The sequence below is a fragment of the Nuphar pumila genome, chromosome 15, assembly GCF_984573655.1.
Source record: "Nuphar pumila chromosome 15, dmNupPumi1.hap1.1, whole genome shotgun sequence".
Lineage (NCBI taxonomy): Eukaryota > Viridiplantae > Streptophyta > Magnoliopsida > Nymphaeales > Nymphaeaceae > Nuphar > Nuphar pumila.
The window spans coordinates 25,828,782-25,851,554 of NC_143263.1; the positions used below are offsets into that span (position 1 = coordinate 25,828,782).

The 22,773-nt window shown below is 37.6% G+C and overlaps 1 protein-coding gene across 1 annotated transcript; it reads right to left on the reverse strand.

Moving 5' to 3' along the window:
• Positions 1-1,136: 1,136 nt before the first annotated feature.
• On the reverse strand, positions 1,137-22,546 carry LOC149814875 (aspartate--tRNA ligase 1, cytoplasmic-like). Its single transcript, XM_089989290.1, has 10 exons — positions 21,781-22,546; positions 21,229-21,339; positions 10,214-10,327; positions 5,156-5,446; positions 4,960-5,070; positions 4,786-4,839; positions 4,007-4,086; positions 3,542-3,657; positions 1,655-1,769; positions 1,137-1,534 (listed from the first exon to the last, which is right to left on the reverse strand). The coding sequence occupies exons 1-10, from the start codon at positions 22,300-22,302 to the stop codon at positions 1,408-1,410; spliced, it is 1,641 nt and encodes a 546-aa protein (XP_089845416.1). The 5' UTR covers positions 22,303-22,546; the 3' UTR covers positions 1,137-1,407.
• Positions 22,547-22,773: the final 227 nt, after the last annotated feature.

Here is a 22,773-nt window from a genome sequence, read left to right on the forward strand (position 1 = left end):
AAGCAAATTTTGCATCACTTCATACAAAACTTCACGATTTCCGCAAACCTTTCAAAAGTTTTACAAACATTTCAAGAATTTCGCAACCAGAAACTCTTGACAAAAATCGCACTCTAAACCCCTATATATATACGAGTAAATTTGCACACTAAAATGAAATCTTGCATCGCTTAACGTCGACAACATGTGAAAAACTGTGAATTTCATAAATTTTTATGAATTACGCATCGAAAGTAGACTTTTGCAACCACCAACACAAAACTCTTTACAAAATTCGTAAGAGATTTTCAAAAGCAATGTTAGAAAAATCATAATAATGCATGGGGGTTGTGAAAGAAGTGAAGAGAAATTTCACATGAAAATTGTGAGGCAAAAAAGATGCACACGTTCGTTCTACGAATCTACTTTGTTGAGACGTGAACTAGTCATTTTCACATCATACATTATGCAAAATTCATAATTTCTACAAAAATATCATGTGAATTTCATTTTTAGTGACATTTAGCTAGATCAAGAAGAGCTACGCAAAAATCAAAAAAATCAGTTCGTGTTAAGGGTAAAAAGGTCCTAAGAAACCCAAAAACCTGTAAAATTGAACATTGGGCAGGTTTCAAAATTTATAAAGCATTTGAGAAAACGTGTCAAATTTGTCATAAAGTACAATTACTTTTCATTTTTATTTGCTTCTTGTTTGATTCCTATATTGTGTTTTTTTATTCATGCTTCGCTTTCAAATTGATACCTCACTGCTCTTTTCCTGTAAATTTGTTTCTCGCTTCCTGTAAATTTTAAAATGCCTGGCTTCACTTTAGCTTCCTAAACTAGCAACCTGGAGTTAAACTCCATGGAAGTTCAAGGTTTACAAGGTCCGTTTGAACCACCTATGAGTCTTCTAGGAGCATGCTCGGCAGTAAGCGTTTAGTTTCTACCAGAGTTTGAAACTCACACTAGTTGTAAAGCCGTCTTGCATTCCCTGGAATCTGGATGATATTTGTCGACAAACAAGTGGAAAAGACCTATGAACTTGTGAGCGAAGAAATTACCACTGTATTACTCGCACATAAGTGGGCTATAAAAGGTGGCACAATTTACATAGCAAATAAAAAACATGCATCACGGTCTAGCGAAGTCCAATCTAGCTCGTAAAATAAAATGGACATAAAATCAGAACTTTAAAGAATTAAAATTTGCGACATAGTTGCCAATAAAAGAAAAAGTCATGCAAATGCAACTAAAAATGGACAAGGACGAAAAATGATAAAACCACAACAATTTGAGGAAGTGACGACGACTTCATATACTTATTAAAATGACAAAATGGCAGAAAAAGCCCCTCTCCATTTCTTACAAATCGTAAATTCCCAGAGTTCCGACTATAACAGATATTTTTAGACTAATATTGAAAGATCAAGGGGCAAGCCTCTGTGGATCACGTGGGAAAAGTGATGTTTTGCGGATGTTGTTCAAGCCACAAAAGAGCATGACAACCCTCTCCAAGCCCACACCAAATCCTCCATGAGGAGGTGCACCATACCTGCAACACCAATAACCCATAAAAATTTACCCCACACAATGGCATAAGCTTCCTCTTGTTGTCCACAACACAAAGCTACCTACAGCAGGAAAGAAGTCTACCAGCGGTAGTAATTCTTACCGGAAGGCATCGACATAGGTGGATATTGTCTTCACATCAATACCACATGCCTCTGCTCGGGAGATTAAGAACTCAGGCACATGTACACGCTGAGCTCCTGAGATTATCTCCTCACCTTTAAAGAAACAACCATTTGTCAGAATGAAACGAAAGGCTATTCTACATTCCATGCTTAGGTTAAATAAAGAACCAACACATTTGAAAGCATGTCAATGATCAGGCCATCGCCAAAGATGCAAAAGAAAGAAGGCCACAACTGCACAATATAAACAAGCAGAATAGGTTTTAACACAATCTTCAGAAACATGAATGGAAAATACTTGACCAAACTTTCAAAATGAACAATTTCAACACCTGCACCTAAACAGAGATCATACAAATGGAATTTGGAAAATGCATATCAAGAATGACGGATAACCAGTTTATGTTTCCACTAGCTAACATGATAGACACCAACATCAATCTCAGCAATACCTCAGTTAAGGCTTTCTTGGTAGAACTTCAAAATAATTGGTTTTTTCTTGCAAAAATCTCAGAAAAATTGTCTAAATGCATAATAGTAATAAATTAAAATAAAAAAATTTACTGAACTCAGAAAATATCAAGCAAATATCACTTTTTTGCATGATAATTTCATTATAGGCCTGTTTTCAAAATACTGTGGGGTTTTCCCAGTATTTTTCGTTTTTGTCCAAAAAACAATAAAGCACAATATGCCCAAAAATATCAATCAATTTGGTGACTATACTATATACTGCATCCAACAGATACATATTGCCCAGTCATATTTAAAGTAATACTCCAGCCAGGACCAAACGAAGGTTCCAACAAAAACACAACATCAACATACACCAAGCAGGAACAGACTTCAGATAACGGATGATGATGCACTGGAAGGAGATCCAGTTCGGAATCCTAATTCTTTTACATCTCCCAAGCTCAGAAACTCACAAATGTATATGCAAAAACTTCAATTTCCTAAACCCTATGTCACAGGGATACTCCATTTTGACTGTCGTTCCATATGCCTTTATATGCAAGTCATATTTAAAACTTCATAGAGATGGTTGTATCCCCCTATCCACAACCGTATCCATGTGACAGCCTAAACCCTATTTGGATTTTGTTCTTCTAGAGTGCCATCATAAATTTACAAAAGGTGCAAGCTCAATCACATTAAAAGGTTGCAGCAGTCACTACACTTCCACACAAGGTTTCGCATATGGCAATTACAGTTTTATGTGTCACATTCTATACTTCAGATCAGCGAATAGTAAACTCGTGAGGACAACATGTGCTTTTTTTTTTCAGTCACAGAAGAAAAGTTTCACTAATTCAAATAAAAGTTCCTCATCCCAGACGGCAATTTATCTCAGATACAGGAACTCCTACGCAACCCCAAATTCCCAAATCGTACTGTATGTGTAAATTATTATCAGCAATTAGCCTCTAGGCTTTGCAGTATTGTGTATTGCACAAGGTTTTACCATAAACACATACCAAACTATGGTTGATTACTTTCCTGTCATTCTTGCATGCTCGGCAAATTTATTCCATAAATTACTTAAACCCCAGTACTCATCTCCTGTATCGTATTTTTATTATGCAGCCATTCCAGAGCCATGTCAGTATCCAACAAAAGTAGATGCATTGAAACAGAACACCGTGTGGTAAACTGGCATCATTGATACCAGATGCATGTAAAATAAAAAAATACAGCATGATGCTTTTCCAGGAAACATGTAAAATTTAAAACATGAAATTAACAAAAAGCCAAGCCTACAGAAAAAAAAGTTCAGTACAGATCCAAGCCAATGATGTAATTTGTGCCTGAGGCAGGACATACCGGACAAATTATCAGTGAGAATAGAACAATGGATTGCTTACCTCGAATGAAGACATCAAACGAATTGCTGTAATTTGGGTCACCATAACAAGGCATGGTATAGAATGGTCGGACTGCCAAAGGATATCGATGAAGTATATAGAAGTCTGTATCATACCTATTGTATGTATATTATCTAGTCAGACAACAGGCCTACAATCCAAAACAATTTTTTTTTTATATTTACACGGAGAAACCGCCCCAGGATCAAAGACCTAGCCACGTTGGCTCGGCCTGCCATACTTACGGTCGCTGTCCTGGCAGCGTGAAACTCCAAGGGCTTTACCCCTTGCCCCAAGGAGTTGCAATGCTTCAGCTTGCGCAAGGGGTGACACCCATGGGATTTGAACATAGAACACCTGACTAGCAGCCTAGGTCCCATCCAACTACGCCAAACCCCTTTGGGGCCAATCCAAAACAAATTAGAACCAAAAAAGAAAAAACGAATAAAAAACAAGAACACCTACTTTTCCCGCACAAGCTGGCCCAATTTCCTTTCTGCCTCAGTATTCAGATCACCTAGAGGATCAACTTCAACACCAGCATCCTAGGCATAAAACCCAACTTGCATAGTTAATAGGGAACAAGACTGTTTAATTGCTAATTATATTTTCAATTGAACATGCTTGTAAGCATTCTACTGTTTATTTGTTTATTTGAGTGATGAAAAACATATCTAAGCTATATGCAAATGCACTTCTTGCAATTTGACAAATAACATCAAGGGAGCAATGATGATATATCAGGAATTAAAAAGGAAATATGCTAAAATTGGAGAGCTTCTGTTGAAGAGGATGGTAACATAGCACATGAAGTCAATTCACCATCTTAATGAGTATATGGAAGTGGTTATATAACATAACTGGTTTCAGCCTTCAGAAGAGAGCTCTTGGAATCACAAGGAAACCTTCTTCAGTTTTCTCTTTTCTGTGGATATGCATGACTATATTTTTTTAGTTGTATTACTATATTTTTCTTTCCAACCAAGCAAAGGCCAAATAAGATGGGCAAACCCAATGTAACAAAGTACACCATCCCTTGCAGTTACAAGGGGGATACAGATGCCTTACTGCCTGTTGAACATTTATAAATCCATTCAAAAAAAAAAACTTTATATAAGTCCTTATCCATTAAAAAAAGCAGATGGCAAACAACATAAATTCAGCAGTAGATACAACACATGATCCAACATGGGCAAAAACTCAAACTATGCTATAGGAAACAGATTTAGCTTGCTGTTATCTACCTTGAGCATTTGGATCCCTTCTTGGAAGGTAAGTCTCAAAGTTTTCCGCAAGTACTGTGACAGCAAGTAAAATCAATAGTCAGTATCAGAACCACATAAAAGTTCATTATTAATTGGATGATCTGAAAGTGTTTGGACTATTAAAAAATTTTACATCAGACCAAAAACAGCCACCTTAAGAGGTTCAAATGGATACTGATTCCTAATGGCATCAAGCTCTTTTTTGCAAGTCTCGTTCAATCCATCAAAAATGGACACAAATAGACGGTCTACAATGTCTAGCACCTGGACAAAGCAAATAGTTCAAATATTCACCAGATACAAAGATAAACAGCAGTATCACAACCCAAAAGAATAGACTAACTCATACCTCAAAGTAATGTTCCTTGATCTCCATTTCAACATCAAGGCCAGTAAATTCACATAGGTGTCTATGTGTGAAAGAATCCTCTGCCCTGAAAACAGGACCAACCTCAAAAACACGTCCAAAATTGCCACAAATCGCCATCTGCTTGTGCAGCTGAGGTGACTGCGCTAAGCAAGCTGGTTGTCCTTTGTAGTCTAATTTGAACACAGCAGACCCACCCTCACTTGCACCAGCTATCAACTTTGGAGTATGAATTCCAACAAAACCTTCAGACAACAAGAACAACCTGAATAACTGAAAATGTGAGACATACTGTTAGAAAAGATTATAACCACCCAGTAAATCAATAAAAAATTGGCTGGGCAGAAACTTCCATATTGTAAGAGAGGCATGCCAAGGAACTGTATCCAAATTCATATAGAAAATAAAATTCTTGAGCGTGGAGCAAATTATGACACAGTGAAAACTGCTAAACAGACTTCCAACCAATAATTTTAGTACAAACTTAAACAATATGCAGGTCATGAGAAACATGCATTCAGCAGCCTCATCAAGTCCGGTTCCAGGGAGCGGGTATAAGCCATGGCATATAGTATATACCTAATAGCCACATGTAAAGGCAATTTGAGGGTGGGAAAATGGGGAGAATGCCTCCCCATTTTGCCCTTCCATACTGGAAAAAAAAGGTAAAAATTGTTTAGAAAAAATGTGTAAGGCCAGACTCTCTCCTTCACGACTTCTCAAATCAAAGCACGACTTCTCTCTCCCTTGAATCAAAGCACAACATTGAGGTTTCTTTTGAGTTTAGATCATGTTTCTTGGTTTGATCCGCTTGTTTGAATAGGACTAATCCTTGAATCATCCATCACAAACTTTGTTGAACCACGGAGATCAGGCAACACAGTTTGATTCAGTTTGAAAGACCATTATGAATTGGGTGTTTTAACCATTCAGCCATGGATGCTTTGCGGAGAGTTGTCATCAACAGTGACTGTCTTTAGAAGTGCAACAAACTCGAACTAATCAACCAGACAAACAATGAGATGAAATCAGAAATTTGTGAGCCAAACAAGGACCCCAGACGTATCAAACCCTGTCACAGTGGGCCCGGTTCTTGGCTCATACAAACATGGTCACTGTGGTCTGTCCCTACTTGCAGGTGAGTCAACACCATCAACCACCACAAGAAACATAACACCCACAAATTCACAAAAAGCACGAATCAACACCCATTTAAATTCAAAAGGGGAAGCAGTAAAGTTCTCTTATCTTACAAAGCCAGTTTTTACAAAGATAAGGAAAAAAGGCACTCTCATGGTGAAAAAGGGCATACAAGTATGCAGCAAACTTAATTAGGGAGGCAAAGGGGTCAGATCCATAACAGCTAAATACATGGGGACTCAGATTCAGATCGAATCTGAAACAACCAAAAATTATAACACCTCCATCCTGGGTCTGACCCATTTGCACCCCTAGACTTAATCAATAAATCTAGGCTGGCTAATGACAAGAAAAGAGTAGACACACCTATGGAAGCAAACTGCAAGTTAAGCCATATAGATGGAGAGCTTCTAGATGATACCTATCTTGTATAGACAGTTGGTAGGAAGTTTGATTTACTTGACTATATTTAGACATGGCATTACCTTTGCAGTTCATGTTATTAGCTACTTTATGAATGATCCTACATCTACACGTCTGGCCGCATTTCAGAGGATTATCAGATATGCCAAGGATACTATACACTATGCCTTATTCTTCTCTACTTCTACATTAGAATTGAGAGCCTATTGTGATGCAAACTTTGGAAGGGTGTCACATAATACACTTAACTATAGGGTTTTGTGTTTTTTTAATGACACTAATTTTGCGGAAGAGTAAAAAATAGCAAAGAATTGCTTTGTCTACAGGTGAGGCCAAATATAAGGTCATAGCCCAAGTCACTTCAAAGATTGTGATTTAGATGGTTAATATAGGGTATGAGCTATGTCACAGGGATTCGGCCAACCAGGTGCCGCACCCACGCCGACGCGAGTGCACGTGCAGCACCCGGTGCGGTCAACCCAACCCTGGGTGCGGTCAACGCACCTAGGGTCATATTCGTCTAAATTTTAGACTTTAAAAAAATATTGCCCGATGAAATGGGCTTGAGCTTGAGGATTAGGGCAAAATTGTTTTGCCCTCTTTCATGTCCTCCAAGTTCCGACGCTGCTGAGTTGCGACACCCCGACGTCGGCGACGCCTACTACCGTCCGGCGAGCACGAACTCAGTCTCCATCTCCAAGGTACGTTATTCTCTCTCGTTCTCTCCTTCAATCTCTCTCTCAACCTCAATCTCCACTCGTCTCAATCTCTCGGCTACCTCTCTCTCTCTCTCTGAGAACACCAACCATCAATCCTCCTCGTTGGCCTCATTCTCCGCAATGTTGAAGTACCTCATCTCATAGACACTCCGGTCTTTGTTGAATGCAATCACATGCAACCAATCTCTTACATTGTGTTTCTTCAAGTACTTTGTCAAAATAGGAACCAGAAGCTACGACTATCATGTATTGAAACCAAATGCAGTGACCATGCTATATCTTGAAAGAAAGAGTTTAATAAAGGAAATTATCTGAAGGTTCCCTTCTTACTTGCATAATGCGACTGATATAGTTCTTTTGCATGACTGTTCCGTTTTAATTTGGGCAATGGACACTAAGATATAGGGCATTACCCAGGGTTATTTGCATCAGACCCGTGAAGGTCAGCTTGCAATTCTTGTGGTTTGACAGAATTGCACACACACATGCAACTCTATTTCCCAAAATTTGCAAAGAATATGTTAGATTTATTTCATTTTTCATTAATGTATTTCTCTTCCTTCCAAGAGTTTCTCTTCCTTCTTCCAAGAGAAAGATCTTTATTTCTGCTTCATTTTTTTCAAGTCTTGGATACATTTTTTGTCTATTGAAAGTAATCAGAAGTAGGATACTTTTTCAAGTTTCAACACAAGACTCAAAAGTAATGAATAGAATAGAATTGTAGATTGTTAATTTGATTTATTGCATGCATGATGATAAATTGATTTGATGATATTGTGATAATTGTTTTTTATTTCATTAGTGTTACTGTTGTTAACTGTTAAAACTTAAAAATTATATATATGATATATATATATATATATATATTTTTTTTAAATATTTTTGCCGCACCCCCGCACCCAAGTTTTTTGAAAGTGCCGCACCCCTGCACCCGCACCCATGTGACATATGAGAATTAAGATAAATGGGGGAACCCCATTGCATTATGACAATCAAAGTGTCATTCACATAGCTAAGAATCATGAGTTTCATGAGAGGACAAAGAGCATTGATATAGATTGTCATTTCACTCGTTGGGAATACTTGGAAGGGGTTATCTCATTGTCTTACATTGGAACCACCGACCAGATAGTAGATTGTTTCACTAAGAGTTTACCATTTAGAGCCTTTCAAATGTTCCTCTTCAAACTTGGAATGATTGTGTTTATATCATCTCAAGTTTGAAGGGGAGTGTTGAGGAATATGATGTATTACTAGTTTGGATAATACCAAGGTTGTCAGACTAGGAAGCAAAAGCAGGAAATGATACGGGAAGCCGAAGCGAGAAGCAGTGCATTTTAAAATGTATAAACGGGAAGTAAGAAATAAAAAAAACAATATAAGAATTGAATGTGAATCGAAATGGAATGCAAATAAAAACTAAAATAAAAGTGACTTCTTAAATTTCATGATTTTTTAGTGTAAGAATTAAATTTTTAACAAAATCTAAAAAAGATGACTACCAATTTAGAGAAAGCGCACAGAAGTGAGTGTGAAGTGTGAGAGGAAACACATAAAAACCATGAACATAGAGTGACAAAATATATAAGAGGAACAAATGAAGCATGTAGAAAGCATGGGAGAATCGAGATTCTCATCAAGTTTCGAAAGCGAGGAGTATCGCGCTTCCGAAGCAAGCTTTCGGGAAGCCGGCTTCCCACCTATTTAAGAAGCTTCCGGTAACTCTGAATAATACCGACTTATGTATTATTATGTATGCCTAAGGGTAGTTTTGTATTTTAGTATTTTTTAGTGTAGTGGTCAATGTAATAGGGCCATTATGGTCCAGACAGCCCATATATGTTGATACAGTATTCTCACTTTGAGTAATGAATGAAGCTTCTTATCTTCTTCTCATTCTCATGCTCTTTCTTCTATGGTTGTGATGTGTGTGTGTGATGGATTTCAGAATCTGTAGATCCACTACCACAAGAAGTCATAAAAACTCCAAACCACTGAAAAGATGTGCAAAGCATGAAATAGATTAAAGTACATTTCGTCAGCCAATGCATAGTATGTTCCGAAAGAGTTCACTGAATAGACATAAGGGATTAAATATTATTGCCCCACGCAGCGTCTGGTGAAGAAAACACCAATATTGGTAATAGAACCATAAATCCAATGCTTTCATGGGTAATCCAGCAGACAACAACTGCAGGCCATCAAAAAATAAAATAAAATAAGTAATAGAACTTAATGGAATTGCAGTAATCATCCACTTCATGCTGCCAACAATTAATAATCACTATAACAACAACCACTAGTATAACAATAATAACGGATGTCATCAGGATTTATAATTACCAACTAGCAAAAAATATAAATAAAAACATGAAACTCAACAAACTGAATAAAAATAAGTTTCCCACTTCCTGCTAGTATATATCAAGTATCACCACAGCCACTAGAAGAACGATTATCAGACATGACCAAAGTCAGTAATGCTAATACTTTGTTAACCAGCAGCAGAAAAAATTCAATATGCCGGCTTTTCCTTTTGGACTAAAAGAAATAAAAAATCAAGGTTCATAAGCTGAACAACTGATTGGAAAATCATGGCAAGAAAAAGATAAAATAAATAAGAGCAAAGAGTTGAATCTCTCTGCACACACACACATATGGCAAAATTTAAATCCCCAAAATAGCGAGCTCTTACAAAGGGCAAGATTAATCCCAAACCACAAACGCACCAAAAAGTGAAACTAAGAATGCAACATACATTTTCAACTTCACATTGAACACGGAAAATTCCTTGATTCGCAGGAGTACGCATGTCCAGGACTCTATAATTCAGCCGTGTGTCTTGTCCAACACGAACAAGTTGTTCTCCTTCCTGCATGATACCACAAGTATAGAAAAATCATTAAGATAAAAGGAAAGATACCAGAACAAGAGAATAAACCCCTAAATTCAAAAGAACTAGCATCACTTGAAATATCATATAAGCTCAAGATCAATTGACCCAGTTCCTAAATAGTGACCTGTGTGCAGAATGGGGCCGTCAATGAAAGACATGCTTTGAATAAAAATTCAAAAAAATAAATACATAAACTAGAATTCATAATAGTCTTTATTCTCCTTTTCTTGTGTGTGTCCACATGCATGACAATATACAGCATAGTATTTTCGGCCTAAGTTTTTTAGAAAATTCAGAGTTCTCCCTAACTGTCCACACAATAACTTACAATAAAGGGTAGTGTTTTCCAGGGCATTGTGAACAACAAGGATGCATATCGAGTATGAGCCCTCACTTCCCAGAGAATAATCAAAATTAACCTAGCCAAGTACAACGACCAATATTAGTATCAAACCCTAAAAGTTCTTACCCACCATTTTCAATGTATGACTCACTTGTAATGAACAATGCAAAAATACAAATAGCAAGATAACTCTTAGAAGAGTTTAACAAAGAGCCAAGAATTACAAGCACATAATGTGCACAATACACAAACCCACTAAGGGGAAATGCCTAAAAGTCAAACAAAATATTATTGAGAGGTAAAAAGATGAGTACAAGCCCACTTACAAGAGGGGAGACCCCCTCAGTTTATAGAGGAAAAAGCAACAAAGAGGGGGCCATTGAGGCTCCCAATATAGTCGTTGGGGAGCCCCAACGGTCATATATTGGTGGGGCCCCCAATGGTCCCAATTTCATAAAAAAGAAAAAAGAAAAAGAATACAAAAAATGAAAAAGAAAAAACCTAAGAAAAATAAAATGGTGCAGTAAAATTACCAAAATACCCTTCACAGGTATTTTGATATAAATGCATAAAGAAGAATATATGTATATGTATATATATATATATATATTAACACCCCTCATCAAACTTTACGAGGAGAAAACCGAAAGTTTGCTAAGGAGAAACAAGAAACGAGGAATCGGAAGCACCTTGGTGAACAAGTCAAACAACTAATGTTCTGATGTAACAAAAGGTAATGTAATAGTTTCCCTGAGATATTCATCTTGAACATAGTGACAACTCATTTCAATATGTTTGGTGTGCTCATGAAAAGTATGATTGCTTGAAATGTAGATCACACTCTTGTTGTCACAGCACATCTTGGAAGAAGTTGAGATGATGACTCCTATATCACCAAGAAGACTTCTAAGTCATACAATTTCCATGGTTGTAGTCGTCATGGCACGATATTCAACTTCAGTTAACGACAAAGATATTTTTTACTGCTTCTTGCACCTCAAATAAATAAGTGAATCCCTTAAAAAAAATACAAAAACCACTAGTTGAGATTCGATCATTGGGATTACCTCTCCAATCTGCATTAGTATAAGCAGTCAAATAAAAAAGATAAGAGGAAGATAAGTAAAGCCCCTTTGAGATAGTAGTCTTGATATATCGCACAATTCTCATGACAGCGGCCATATGAACTATCGTAGGAGCATGCTGAAACTGACTTACAGAATGAACAACATGAACAATATCCGATCGGGGTGATAGACAAGTAAGTAAGTGATCCAATTAATTGTCGATACGGAGTAGGATCATCAAGTAGAACACCATCTTCAAGTCTAACTCCGCCTGTGTAGTTATACACTGCCGGTCCCAAGCCCGGATAAAGGAGGAGGGTTGCGGTAGGCCTGTGACAGCCAGCATAAAAACTTTGTCATATCCTATGAAAATGAACCAATATGAGAATTTCGTTGGGGCGTTCCCTACTGAGCGACGCGCTGTACTCTCTAGGCCCGGAGGCAGTGATAAATGGGCAAGGGTTGCTAGGTCGTCGCCTAGAAGCGACGCGTTAAACCGACGCCCGGGTGTGGTGTCAAATAGGCAAGGGTTCTCTCACTTTGTTGGACGGGTGGGGGTAAAGAAGATAGTTCAAAACCATAAAATTAGGTTAGCCACTTGGAACATAGGGTCTTTAACTGGTAAGTTGGTAGAGTTAGTAGATGTTATGTGTAGGAGAAAAATGAATATTTTATGTCTACAAGAGACCAAATGGGTAGGTGAGAAAGCAAAAGTGATAGAACCTTGGGGATATAAGATTTGGTATACATGAATAAATAGGAATATGTATGGAGTAGGGATTATTATTAGTTGTGAGTTTATAGATAATGTAGTTGAGGTCCGTAGGAAGGGTGATAGGATTTTACTTATTAAATTAGTATTAGGTACGGATATCATTAATATTATTAGTGTTTATGCACCTCAAGTAGGTTTAGATGATTCCATTAAGCGTCAATTTTGGGAAGATTTAGATGAAGTAGTACAAGGGATATCTCATGGAGAAAAGCTTTTCATCGGCGGTGACCTTAATGGACATGTAGGCATTAGTAGGGATGGATTTGAGAGTATCCATGGAGGCTATGGTATAGGAGAAAGAAATGAAAGTGGTGAAATGATTTTAGATTTTTGTGTGTCCTATGATATGATCTTAGCAAACACTTGGTTTAGGAAGAGGGAGTCTCACCTAGTAACATTTAAAAGTGGGGTTAATACGAGTCAGATAGATTTTTTCCTACTTAGAAAGAGAGATAGAGGTTGTTGCATCGATTGTAAGGTTATACCGGGAGAAAGTGTAGCTACACAACATAGAGTCTTAATTTTAGATCTTAGAATTAGACAATGCCGCAAAAGGGATAGACATAGGATAGATCCTAGAATTAAGTGGTGGGCACTGAAAGGAGCTAAACAAGGAATGTTTGTAGAGCAGGTAGTTAAGGAAGTTGATTGGTGTCTCGAGGAGGATTCAAAATCAATGTGGAATAAGATAGTGGGTGGCATGAGAAAAGTGGCTAAGGAGGTATTGGGTGAGTCTAAAGGCGGTGCACCACTAGGTAAGGATACATCATGGTGGAACGAGGATGTCAAATTAGCTATTAAGGTTAAAAGAGAGTGTTATAGAAATCTAAGTAAGAGTCGTGATAATGAGAATTTGGAGAAGTATATGATAGCAAAGAAGGAAGCTAAAAAAGTTGTTCGAAACGCGAGGGCTAAGGTATATAAGGGGGTTTATGACAAGTTGGATACCAAAGAAGGCGAGAAGGATATTTATAGGCTTGCAAAGATGAGAGATAGGAAATCGAAGGATTTGGGTATGGTTAGATGTATCAAAGATGAAACGCAAAGGGTTTTAGTCAAAGATGAGGAGATTAAGGAGAGATGGAAAGATTATTTTGATAAGCTATTTAATGATAGTCATGCTCAAGATCTTGGAGACTTCTCCATTCCTTTTCATGAGATAAATCGTGACTTCATGCGCAAGATTCAAAAGAAAGAAATTGCAGAGGCTTTGAAGAAAATGAAATCAAGAAGGGCAGTTGGCCCAGATGGTATACCTATCGAGGCTTGGAAATGCTTGGGAGAGAAAGGTTTAGAATGGTTGACAAATCTTTTTAACTTGATTTGGCGAACAAATAAGATGCCTAATGAGTGGAAGAAGAGTACTTTGGTGCCTTTATATAAGAATAAGGGTGATATACAAGATTGCACAAACTATCGTGGTATAAAACTCATGAGTCATACTATGAAACTTTGGGAGAGGGTGATTGAGTCTAGGTTGAGGAAGGTTGTCATGATATCGGAGAATCAATTTGGTTTTATGCCTGGAAGATCAACTATGGAAGCTATACATCTTCTTAGACAACTTATTGAAAGATATAGAGAGAGGAACAAAGATTTGCATATGGTTTTTATTGATTTAGAGAAGGCGTACGATAGAGTACCTAGGGACGTTCTCTGGTGGACAATGATGAAGAAAGGTGTTTCTCTAAAGTACATTAGTATAATTAAAGATATGTATGAAGGAGTAGTAACCAATGTCCGCACTTGTGGAGGGGTGACAACCAATTTCCCGATAACGGTTGGGTTACATCAAGGATCTGCTTTAAGCCCTTTCCTATTTGCAATAGTGATGGATGAGCTTACGAGATCAATTCAAGAAAATGTACCGTGGTGTATGTTGTTTGCTGATGATATTGTTTTGATTGATGAGTCTAGAGCTGGGGTTAATGCTAAGTTAGAATTATGGAGACAAACATTGGAAGCTAGAGGTTTTAAGTTGAGTAAGAGTAAGACTGAATATATGGAATGTCGGTTTAGTAAGCAACGAAGTAGTGATGGGAGTGTAGTGAAGCTTGGTGAGCAAGATATACCGGTGAATGATTATTTCAAATATTTGGGATCCATCATTCAAAAGTATGGAGAAATTGATGGAAATGTAAATCATAGGATAAAGGTTGGGTGGATGAAATGGAAAAGTGCTACTGGAGTGTTGTGCGATCGTAGAATGCCATTGCGGTTGAAGGGAAAGTTTTATAGGACGACTATTAGACCCGCTTTACTATATGGTACGGAATGTTGGGCTGCCAAGAGACATCATATTCAAAAAATGAGTGTAGCTGAGATGCGGATGCTTAGATGGATGTGTGGAAATACAATAAAAGATAAGATTCGGAACGAAGAGATACGTAAGAAGGTAGGTGTTGCACCCATTGAAAATAAGATGCGAGAGAATCGTTTACGGTGGTTTGGACATATTCGGCGAAGGCCTAATGATGCTCCAGTTAGAAGGTTGGAGAAATGGGAAAATATATTAGTTAAAAGAGGTCGGGGTAGGCCTAGGAAGACTTGGATGGAGATGATAGGAAAGGATATGAATGCTTTGAACCTCACTGAGGACATGGCGTTGGATAGAAATGATTGGAGGAAAAGGATTCATGTGGAAGACCCAAAATGAATTTCTTTTTTGGTTCATATCGCTGACCCCAATTGTTTTGGGATGAAGGCGTAGTTGTTGTTGTTGTTGTATAAAGAGAGATAGGGATTGTTGCATCGATTGTAAGGTTATACTGGGAGAAAGTGTAGCTACACAACATAGAGTCTTAATTTTAGATCTTAGATTTAGAAAATGCCACAAAAGAGATAGACATAAGATAGAGCCTAGAATTAAGTGGGGGGTACTGAAAGGAGCTAAACAAGGAATGTTTGTAGAGCAGGTAGTTAAGAAAGTTGATTGGTGTCTCGAGGAGGATTCAGAATCAACGTGGAATAAAATAGCGGGTTGCATGAGAAAGGTGACTAAGGAGGTATTGGGTGAGTCTAAAGGCGGTGCACCGTTAGGTAAAGATACATCATGGTGGAACGAGGATGTCAAATTAGCTATTAAGGTTAAAATAGAGTGTTATAGAAATCGAAGTAAGAGTTGTGATAATGAGAATTTGGAGAAGTATATGATAGCAAAGAGGAAAACTAAAAAAAATAGTTCAAAATGAGGGATAAGGTATATAAGGAGGTTTATGACAAGTTGGATACCACAGAGGGCGAGAAGGATATTTATAGGCTTGCAATGATGAGAGATAGGAAATCGAGAGATTTGGGTACGGTTAGATGTATCAAAGATGAAACACAAAGGGTTTTAGTCAAAGATGAGTAGATTAAGCAGATGAAAAGATTATTTTGATAAGCTATTTAATGTAAGTCATGCTCAGGATCTTTGAGACTTTTCCATTCCTTTTCATGAAAGGATATGAATGCTTTGAACTTCACCGACGACATGACATTGGATAGAAAAGATTGGAGGACAAGGATTCATGTGGAAGACCCATAATGATTTTCTTATTTGGTTCATATCGCCGACCCCAATTATTTTGGGATGAAGGCGTAGTTGTTGTTGTTGTTGTATAACTTTAGGAGTTTCTACTTTCTTATCATCAGAAATCCCCGACTTAGCACAAATGTCTGTTGTCAGCTTCATTTGGGATAGAATATATCCACGCTACCAATAGGTCACCTCAATACCTAAAAAGTATCTCAGAAAACCCAAGTCAGACATATCAAAAAATTTCTTTAACAAAGATTCAATGTCATTTACTCTTTCTTTCCCTCTTTGTCACTTCCTGTGATGATCATATCATCAACATAAAGGAGCAGAATTACAATAAAATCACCTATTTTCTTAACAAAGAGAGCAGTGTCAGTATAACAAGAAACAAAACCCAAGTTAATTAATACATTACTAAACTTATCATACCAAGCCTTGAGGGCTTGTTTAAGACCATACAATGCTTTCTTAAGTTTCAAAACTTTTCCATTTAAACTCATACCAGAAGGAGGATCCATATAAACCTCTTCACTAAGATCCTCATTTAAAAAAATATTTTTTAACATCAAGTTGATAAATATGTTATTTTTTGATAGAAGCAATTGCAATAAGAGCTCGAACACTTGTCATTCGAGCAACCAGGGCAAACGTCTCATCATAATCTATCTCATACTCTTGTGCATATCCTTTAGCTACCAATCCAGATTTATATATTTCTAAAGATCCATCACTTTTTGTTTTTACCATAAAAACTCATCTACATCCTATGGGTTTCTTTCTTTGAGGAGGATCCACAATTTCTCAAGTTTGGGCCTTCTTAAGAGCATTAAGTTCATGTTTCATGACTTCATTTCAATGTGCATATTGTTTAGCATCATTGTATTGAGATGGTTCATAAAAGGAGTGAATGGTTAATAGACAAGTTCGAAAATGTGGTGAAAAAGACTCATAAGACACAAATCTATTTGGTGCTTTAGAAATACGGCTTGACCTTCTTTGAGAAGATTCTTCCAAAGACATTTTGAGAAAATTTATCAAAAGCACATGCATGAGTATTTTCACTTCTTCTAGTATAGACTTGAGTATTATTTGTTATATGCTTATCTATATTTTCATGCGATTCATTTCTTTCATTGTCAAAAATTTGATCATTTTGATTTTCAACTTCATTGAGAGATTCGATATTCTCAATTGAATTTGATTCATCTTGTCGGGGTAGTAAATCAAATAAGAAAGAATAATCATTGTTTTCTTTTGTCTCATTATTTGCAAAACCATCTTTTTCTTCAAAGAAAGTAGCATCTTTTGAGATATAAAGTTTATTATTTAATATATCAAAGCATCGATATCCCTTTTGTTTTTCACCATATCGTAAGAAAACACATTCAATAGCCTTCGGGAAAAGCTTATCATTTTTGTGAGTAAGTAGATAACATTTACAAAAAAAAATTCTTAGCTTTTTGAAATCCAGAGACATATTATAAAGTTTTTTAAAAAGAGAAACATTTTTTAAAGATAACGAAGGAGTTCTATTAATAAGATATGTTGAAGTTCAAGCGACTTCGGCCCAAAAAGACTTTGAAATATTTTTAGAAATTAGAAGGGTTCTAGTTGTTTCCATAATGTGTCTATGTTTTTGCTCCGCAAGACCATTTTGTTGTGATGTTTTAGGACAAGATCTTTGATGACAAATTTTATTTTGTTGCAAATAAGTTTGAAATTCATTTGACATATATTTTCCTTCGGAATCGGATCTTAGAATAGACAAATTACTTAGAAATTGATTTTTGATCATTGCATGAAAATCTTTAAAGATGGAAAACACTTCGGATTTTCTACTCAGAAAGAAAATCCATGTGTATCTAGTGAAATTGTCCACAAAGATTACATAATATGAGAAACCTCCTTTAGACATGATAAGAGAAGGACTCCAAACATCAGAATGAACTAATTCAAACGGTCGTGTAGAGACAAAGCTTTTTTGAGGAAAATGAGTGGCTTTTGATTTACCAAAGATGCAATCTTTATAAGTCATAACTTTTTCATTAGAAGAGTTTCCCAAAAAGGAGAAGAGAGACATCTTTGAAAAATTTGGATGGCAAGTCTCTTGTGCCAAACATTTATACTTTTGACATTTACAAAATTATAAAATGACTTGGATGGTAGTGTCAAAAAATCCATGAAATACAAATCGCCCCTCCTATGGCCTTGCCCAATCGGCTTTCCTGACTGCAGATCTTGCACAGTGCAATCCTTAGGTCAGAAAGAGATTTGAACTCCTTGATCGGTAATTTGATAAACAAAAAATAAGTTTAAATTGATTTTTGGAACCACCTTTACTTTTAGAAAAAAGAAATTTTGAGAATGTTTTAAATCAAGTGTTCCAATGTTTTCAATTTTCAAAGAAGTATCATTGGTCGTTGAAACATTAGATGTTAGGGAATGGAATGAATATTAGAAAGGGTGTGTTTATGAGGTGTCATGTGAAAAGAAGCACCAGAGTCCAAAATCCACATACCTGGAGGAGATGAGGAGGTTGCTATAACAGTACCCGAAGTAGAGGAATACTTGAGAAGATATTGAAGTGCTTCCGAAATTTGATTTAGAGTGACTTTAATGTCTCCTCTATTCTTGCTCACCTCTTCTTTATTTTGGACATTTTCACCAACCGCGACCACTTTTCCTTTGATCTTAGGACAAACCGGTTTGATATGACCTGGTTCATTACAATAGTGGCAAATGATACCCTTTCTAAAGCCATTATTTTTAGCAAAGTGGGGAGAACCATAAGGCTTAACATTGGATCCCGACCTAGTGACGACCAAAATCTCATCACTTTTATGAGTCATGCCAAGACGAGTTTCCTCTTAGCATACTTCGGCAAGGGCATCTTCAATAGGTAAGGCCTTGATTGTTCAAATTTCAGTCTAAGACCGTGGAGAAATTGAAAGAAATGTTCTTTCTCAACTTGTTCTCTTATTAATTCAACATCTTTCGGAGCCACCCATTTGGGCTCAAGAAGACCAAGTTCATCCTAAAGACGAGACAAAGCACTAAAGTAATCTCGGACACTCATATCCCCCTGTTTAGTAGATCGAATTTTTTCTTGACAAAAAAATTGTCTAGCTAAGTCTTTTTGGGTATACATACCGTTAAGACAGAACCAAGCTTCATTGGCTCTTCTAAACTTAGTAATATTGACACAAATTTTTATGTCAACATTGTTCATAAACAACGCCAAAATTTTGACGTGGTTACTTTCCCAATCTTCTACCTTAGTTTGATGTTCATTGATTGCTTTAATGTGATCTTCACCATCAAGGGCCTTCTCGACGCCACCTTCAATCTTGGTGAGCTTTAATGTTGGTTCAAGAGTAGTCACCATCACGAAGCCCCATAGCTTTTTTCCACGAAAGTGATTCTCCGTAGCCGACGCCCACATCAAATAATTTGATCCGTTGAACTTGAAAGAAAGTTCAACTCTTGTGTTGTGCTCCATGATGGCAAAGAGAGGTAGAGATGAGAAAGAACTTAGAAAAATACTTCCAAGATCACAAATAACCCACTTAGCTCTGATACCATGTAATGAACAATGCAAAAATACAAATAGCAAGATAACTCTTAGAAGAGTTTAACAAAGAGACAAGAATTACAAGCACATAATGTGCACAATACATAAACTCACTAAGGGAAAATGCCTAAAAGGCAAAAAAAAAATTATTGAGAGGTAAAAAAATGAGTACAAACACACTTACAAGAGGGGAGAGCCCCTCAATTTATAGAGGAAGAAAAAACAACAAAGAGGGGGTTGTTCGGGCACCCAATATAGTCGTTGAGGAGCCCCAACGGTCATTAATATGACCGTTGGGGACCCAAACGACTATATTGGTGGGGGGCCCAATGGTCCCAATTTCATAAAAAAGAAAAAAAGACAAAGAACACAAAAAATGAAAAAGGAAAAAACCTAAGAAAATTTAATGGTGTAATAAAATTACCAAAATACCCCTATCAGGTATTTTGATATAAATACATAAAGAAGAATATATATATTAACATCTCTCTCTTTCCGAATGTACAAGAAATAACAGAAACATCACCGCAAGAAATGCAAATATACAGCCTCTTTTTTAAAATGTGGGAATTGGCAATAGTATTTTGCACGCATGTGCAGACACACACATGGACACTCACACACATACAGAGAGAGATAGAGAGACAATTCCCACAAGCCACATAGAAATGTAATGGGATCAAATATTTTAACCGACTTTCAGTGTTTTTTCAAAAATCTAACAGTAGAGATGTGTCCAGCATGACTTATTTACTAGAAATTGACACTTGGATCATGCATTTTGGATGGAGAAAATGGTATTTGGAGCCTCAAATTTTTTTTAAAATTATAGGTTGTTGATTTTTAAAACCTTATAAAAGCCTATCCATGCATCGGAATCGAATTCTCCAACAACTAATTTCTATAAAAGCAAGCATTTATATTTGTACGGTCAGAATTTTGAAAAACACAGGAAATCCCATAAAATGCTTCATTTAGCACCGTGCCAGATTTAGCATGGATCTTGTATCCTATCTATCTATCTATCTATCTATCTATCTATCTATCTATCTATCTATCTATATCTATCTATATATATATATATAGAGAGAGAGAGAGAGAGAGATATAGATAGATAGATAGATAGATGGGGAAAAGTGTGCAGCAGTTTCAAAAGCTTTAAGAACTTTCAAAGTATTGTGCTAATTGTTTAAGACACTCAAGTTGCTACATTTACCATTTCTTGGGGTGAAGCACCTTTAATCAATGTTTTTTGTATTAGCTGACAAGACCAACTGAAAGTGGTGCTTTTTGAAATAAAACATTGGTAATGTAATTCTTTGGAACATAAACACTTATTTTGTTTAATGTTTATAATGGGCCCAGTTGTTTTTAACGTGTTTCTTATTCTTATAGCACCCATTATTTTCTTTAATACACCTGGAAATAGTAAATTCATTCGTTTTCGTTTGCTGCTATATCGTTTGGTCAGTAAATTTCCATTCTGAAATAGCAAAGTCAATGATATCAGATGCAATTCTAAGCTTTTTTAGTAGCATTGTTCTCAACGCACAAAATAACCGAAAGAGATCAAAAAAGAGAAACAAAAACTATCAAGTCACCTTCTCAGCACATTCAAACTCAGTTTCACTCCGGGCAGCATCCTCGATGTTGATAGGTAAATTTGGCACAGCTTTATTCACGCAGTAAACCTTTTTCACTTGAATTTCCACCTGAAGATGAAACAGCAACACCGATACTTACAACACCCATTATGCTACAGTGAAATTTTGAAAGACAACACTAATTATTTGCAGCCTTCTTTACTTACTAACATACACCAACTAAATATCTCAACTCAAAAGTTTCGCATAGCTGCTTGGTCTAACAATACGGAGCCTTAAAGCGTAATTGCCAATTTCAGACTTACTTCATGCACAAGCGAATGAGTAGAAACAAAAAAACTAAGACCAGCAAGAAAACTCATAATCTTCAACGAAAGTAGCTTAAAAAACACCAATTTCACACCATGATTACCCGACCTCAACCCAAAATTTATTGCATGTCAGTCGAGGCAGCCAATAAAACTAAGATCAACAATACAACTAAAATTCTTGGATAATAAAACCAAAAAGCCCGGATCCATAAGTCGCAGGAAGATAAAAAAATCGTACCTGCTGCGAAGCACCCTTGATTGCGATGCTGGGCACTGAGACAACACCATAGATATCGACGTACGATTCCCGACTCAGTCCGCTAACGAACCTCACCATCTGCCTACTGACCTCGCCAGGCTTCGCCGTAACGACACACTGGACGGTAAATCCTATCTCCCTCAAGACCACGAACGCCATGTTCTTGCCCACAGCGCGGATGGCCTGTGATTGCCCGCGGATCCACACCTCCGAGCCCTCCATTTCCGCCACCAACAACCCGATCTTCGTCCAGCTCCGACCGCTGATCGCCTTCGATTGGAGTTCCTCCAAAGGCACGTCACCGTAGTTCTCAGAGAGGGGATCGGCCTCCTCGGTGGCTGCAGCAGCTGCGGCCGCTGCCGCAGCAGCCTCCAGCTGCCGTTTGAGTTTCTCGGCCTTGGCGGCCTCCTTCTTCGCGGCCTTCTTGCTCAGGGTTTTGCCCTCCTCCTCCTCCGCCGCGAGGGAAGCCTTAGCGAGGCCTTCTTGGATTTCGGATTCCATTTCCAGGACCCTCTAAGTCAGAGAGATTCCTAAACCCTAGGAGTCTTTTGTGGGTAGAATCCGGTGGCCGAAGAGATAGTAAAACCCTAGACCAAACCCTAGGGAGGCTTCGTCAGAAACCCTATAGAACTCCGCTGCCGGAAATACAGGGTCGGATTCTTCTTCGGTGAGCCGCACCCGCACTTCTCGCTCGTCGACCTCTCTCTCAACCTGCGCACATTGCAAGATGTACGCAACCCCCCGCGAGCCGTTAAAACAGCGGGCTACTGCCTGGCGACGTGCGGAGAAGCTCGATTCGGCCCCTAACGAATAGGGATGGGCCGATGGCAGTGGACCGGGTGACAACGGGGCTCCGCCCCGCCTCGCCCCGTTTGGACCGGGGATGAAGGGCATGAAACGGGGATGGACTTACGCTTTTCGCCGCCCCGTCCCAATCCCCGCCTAGCCCCCCCCCCCCCCCCCTCAATCCTT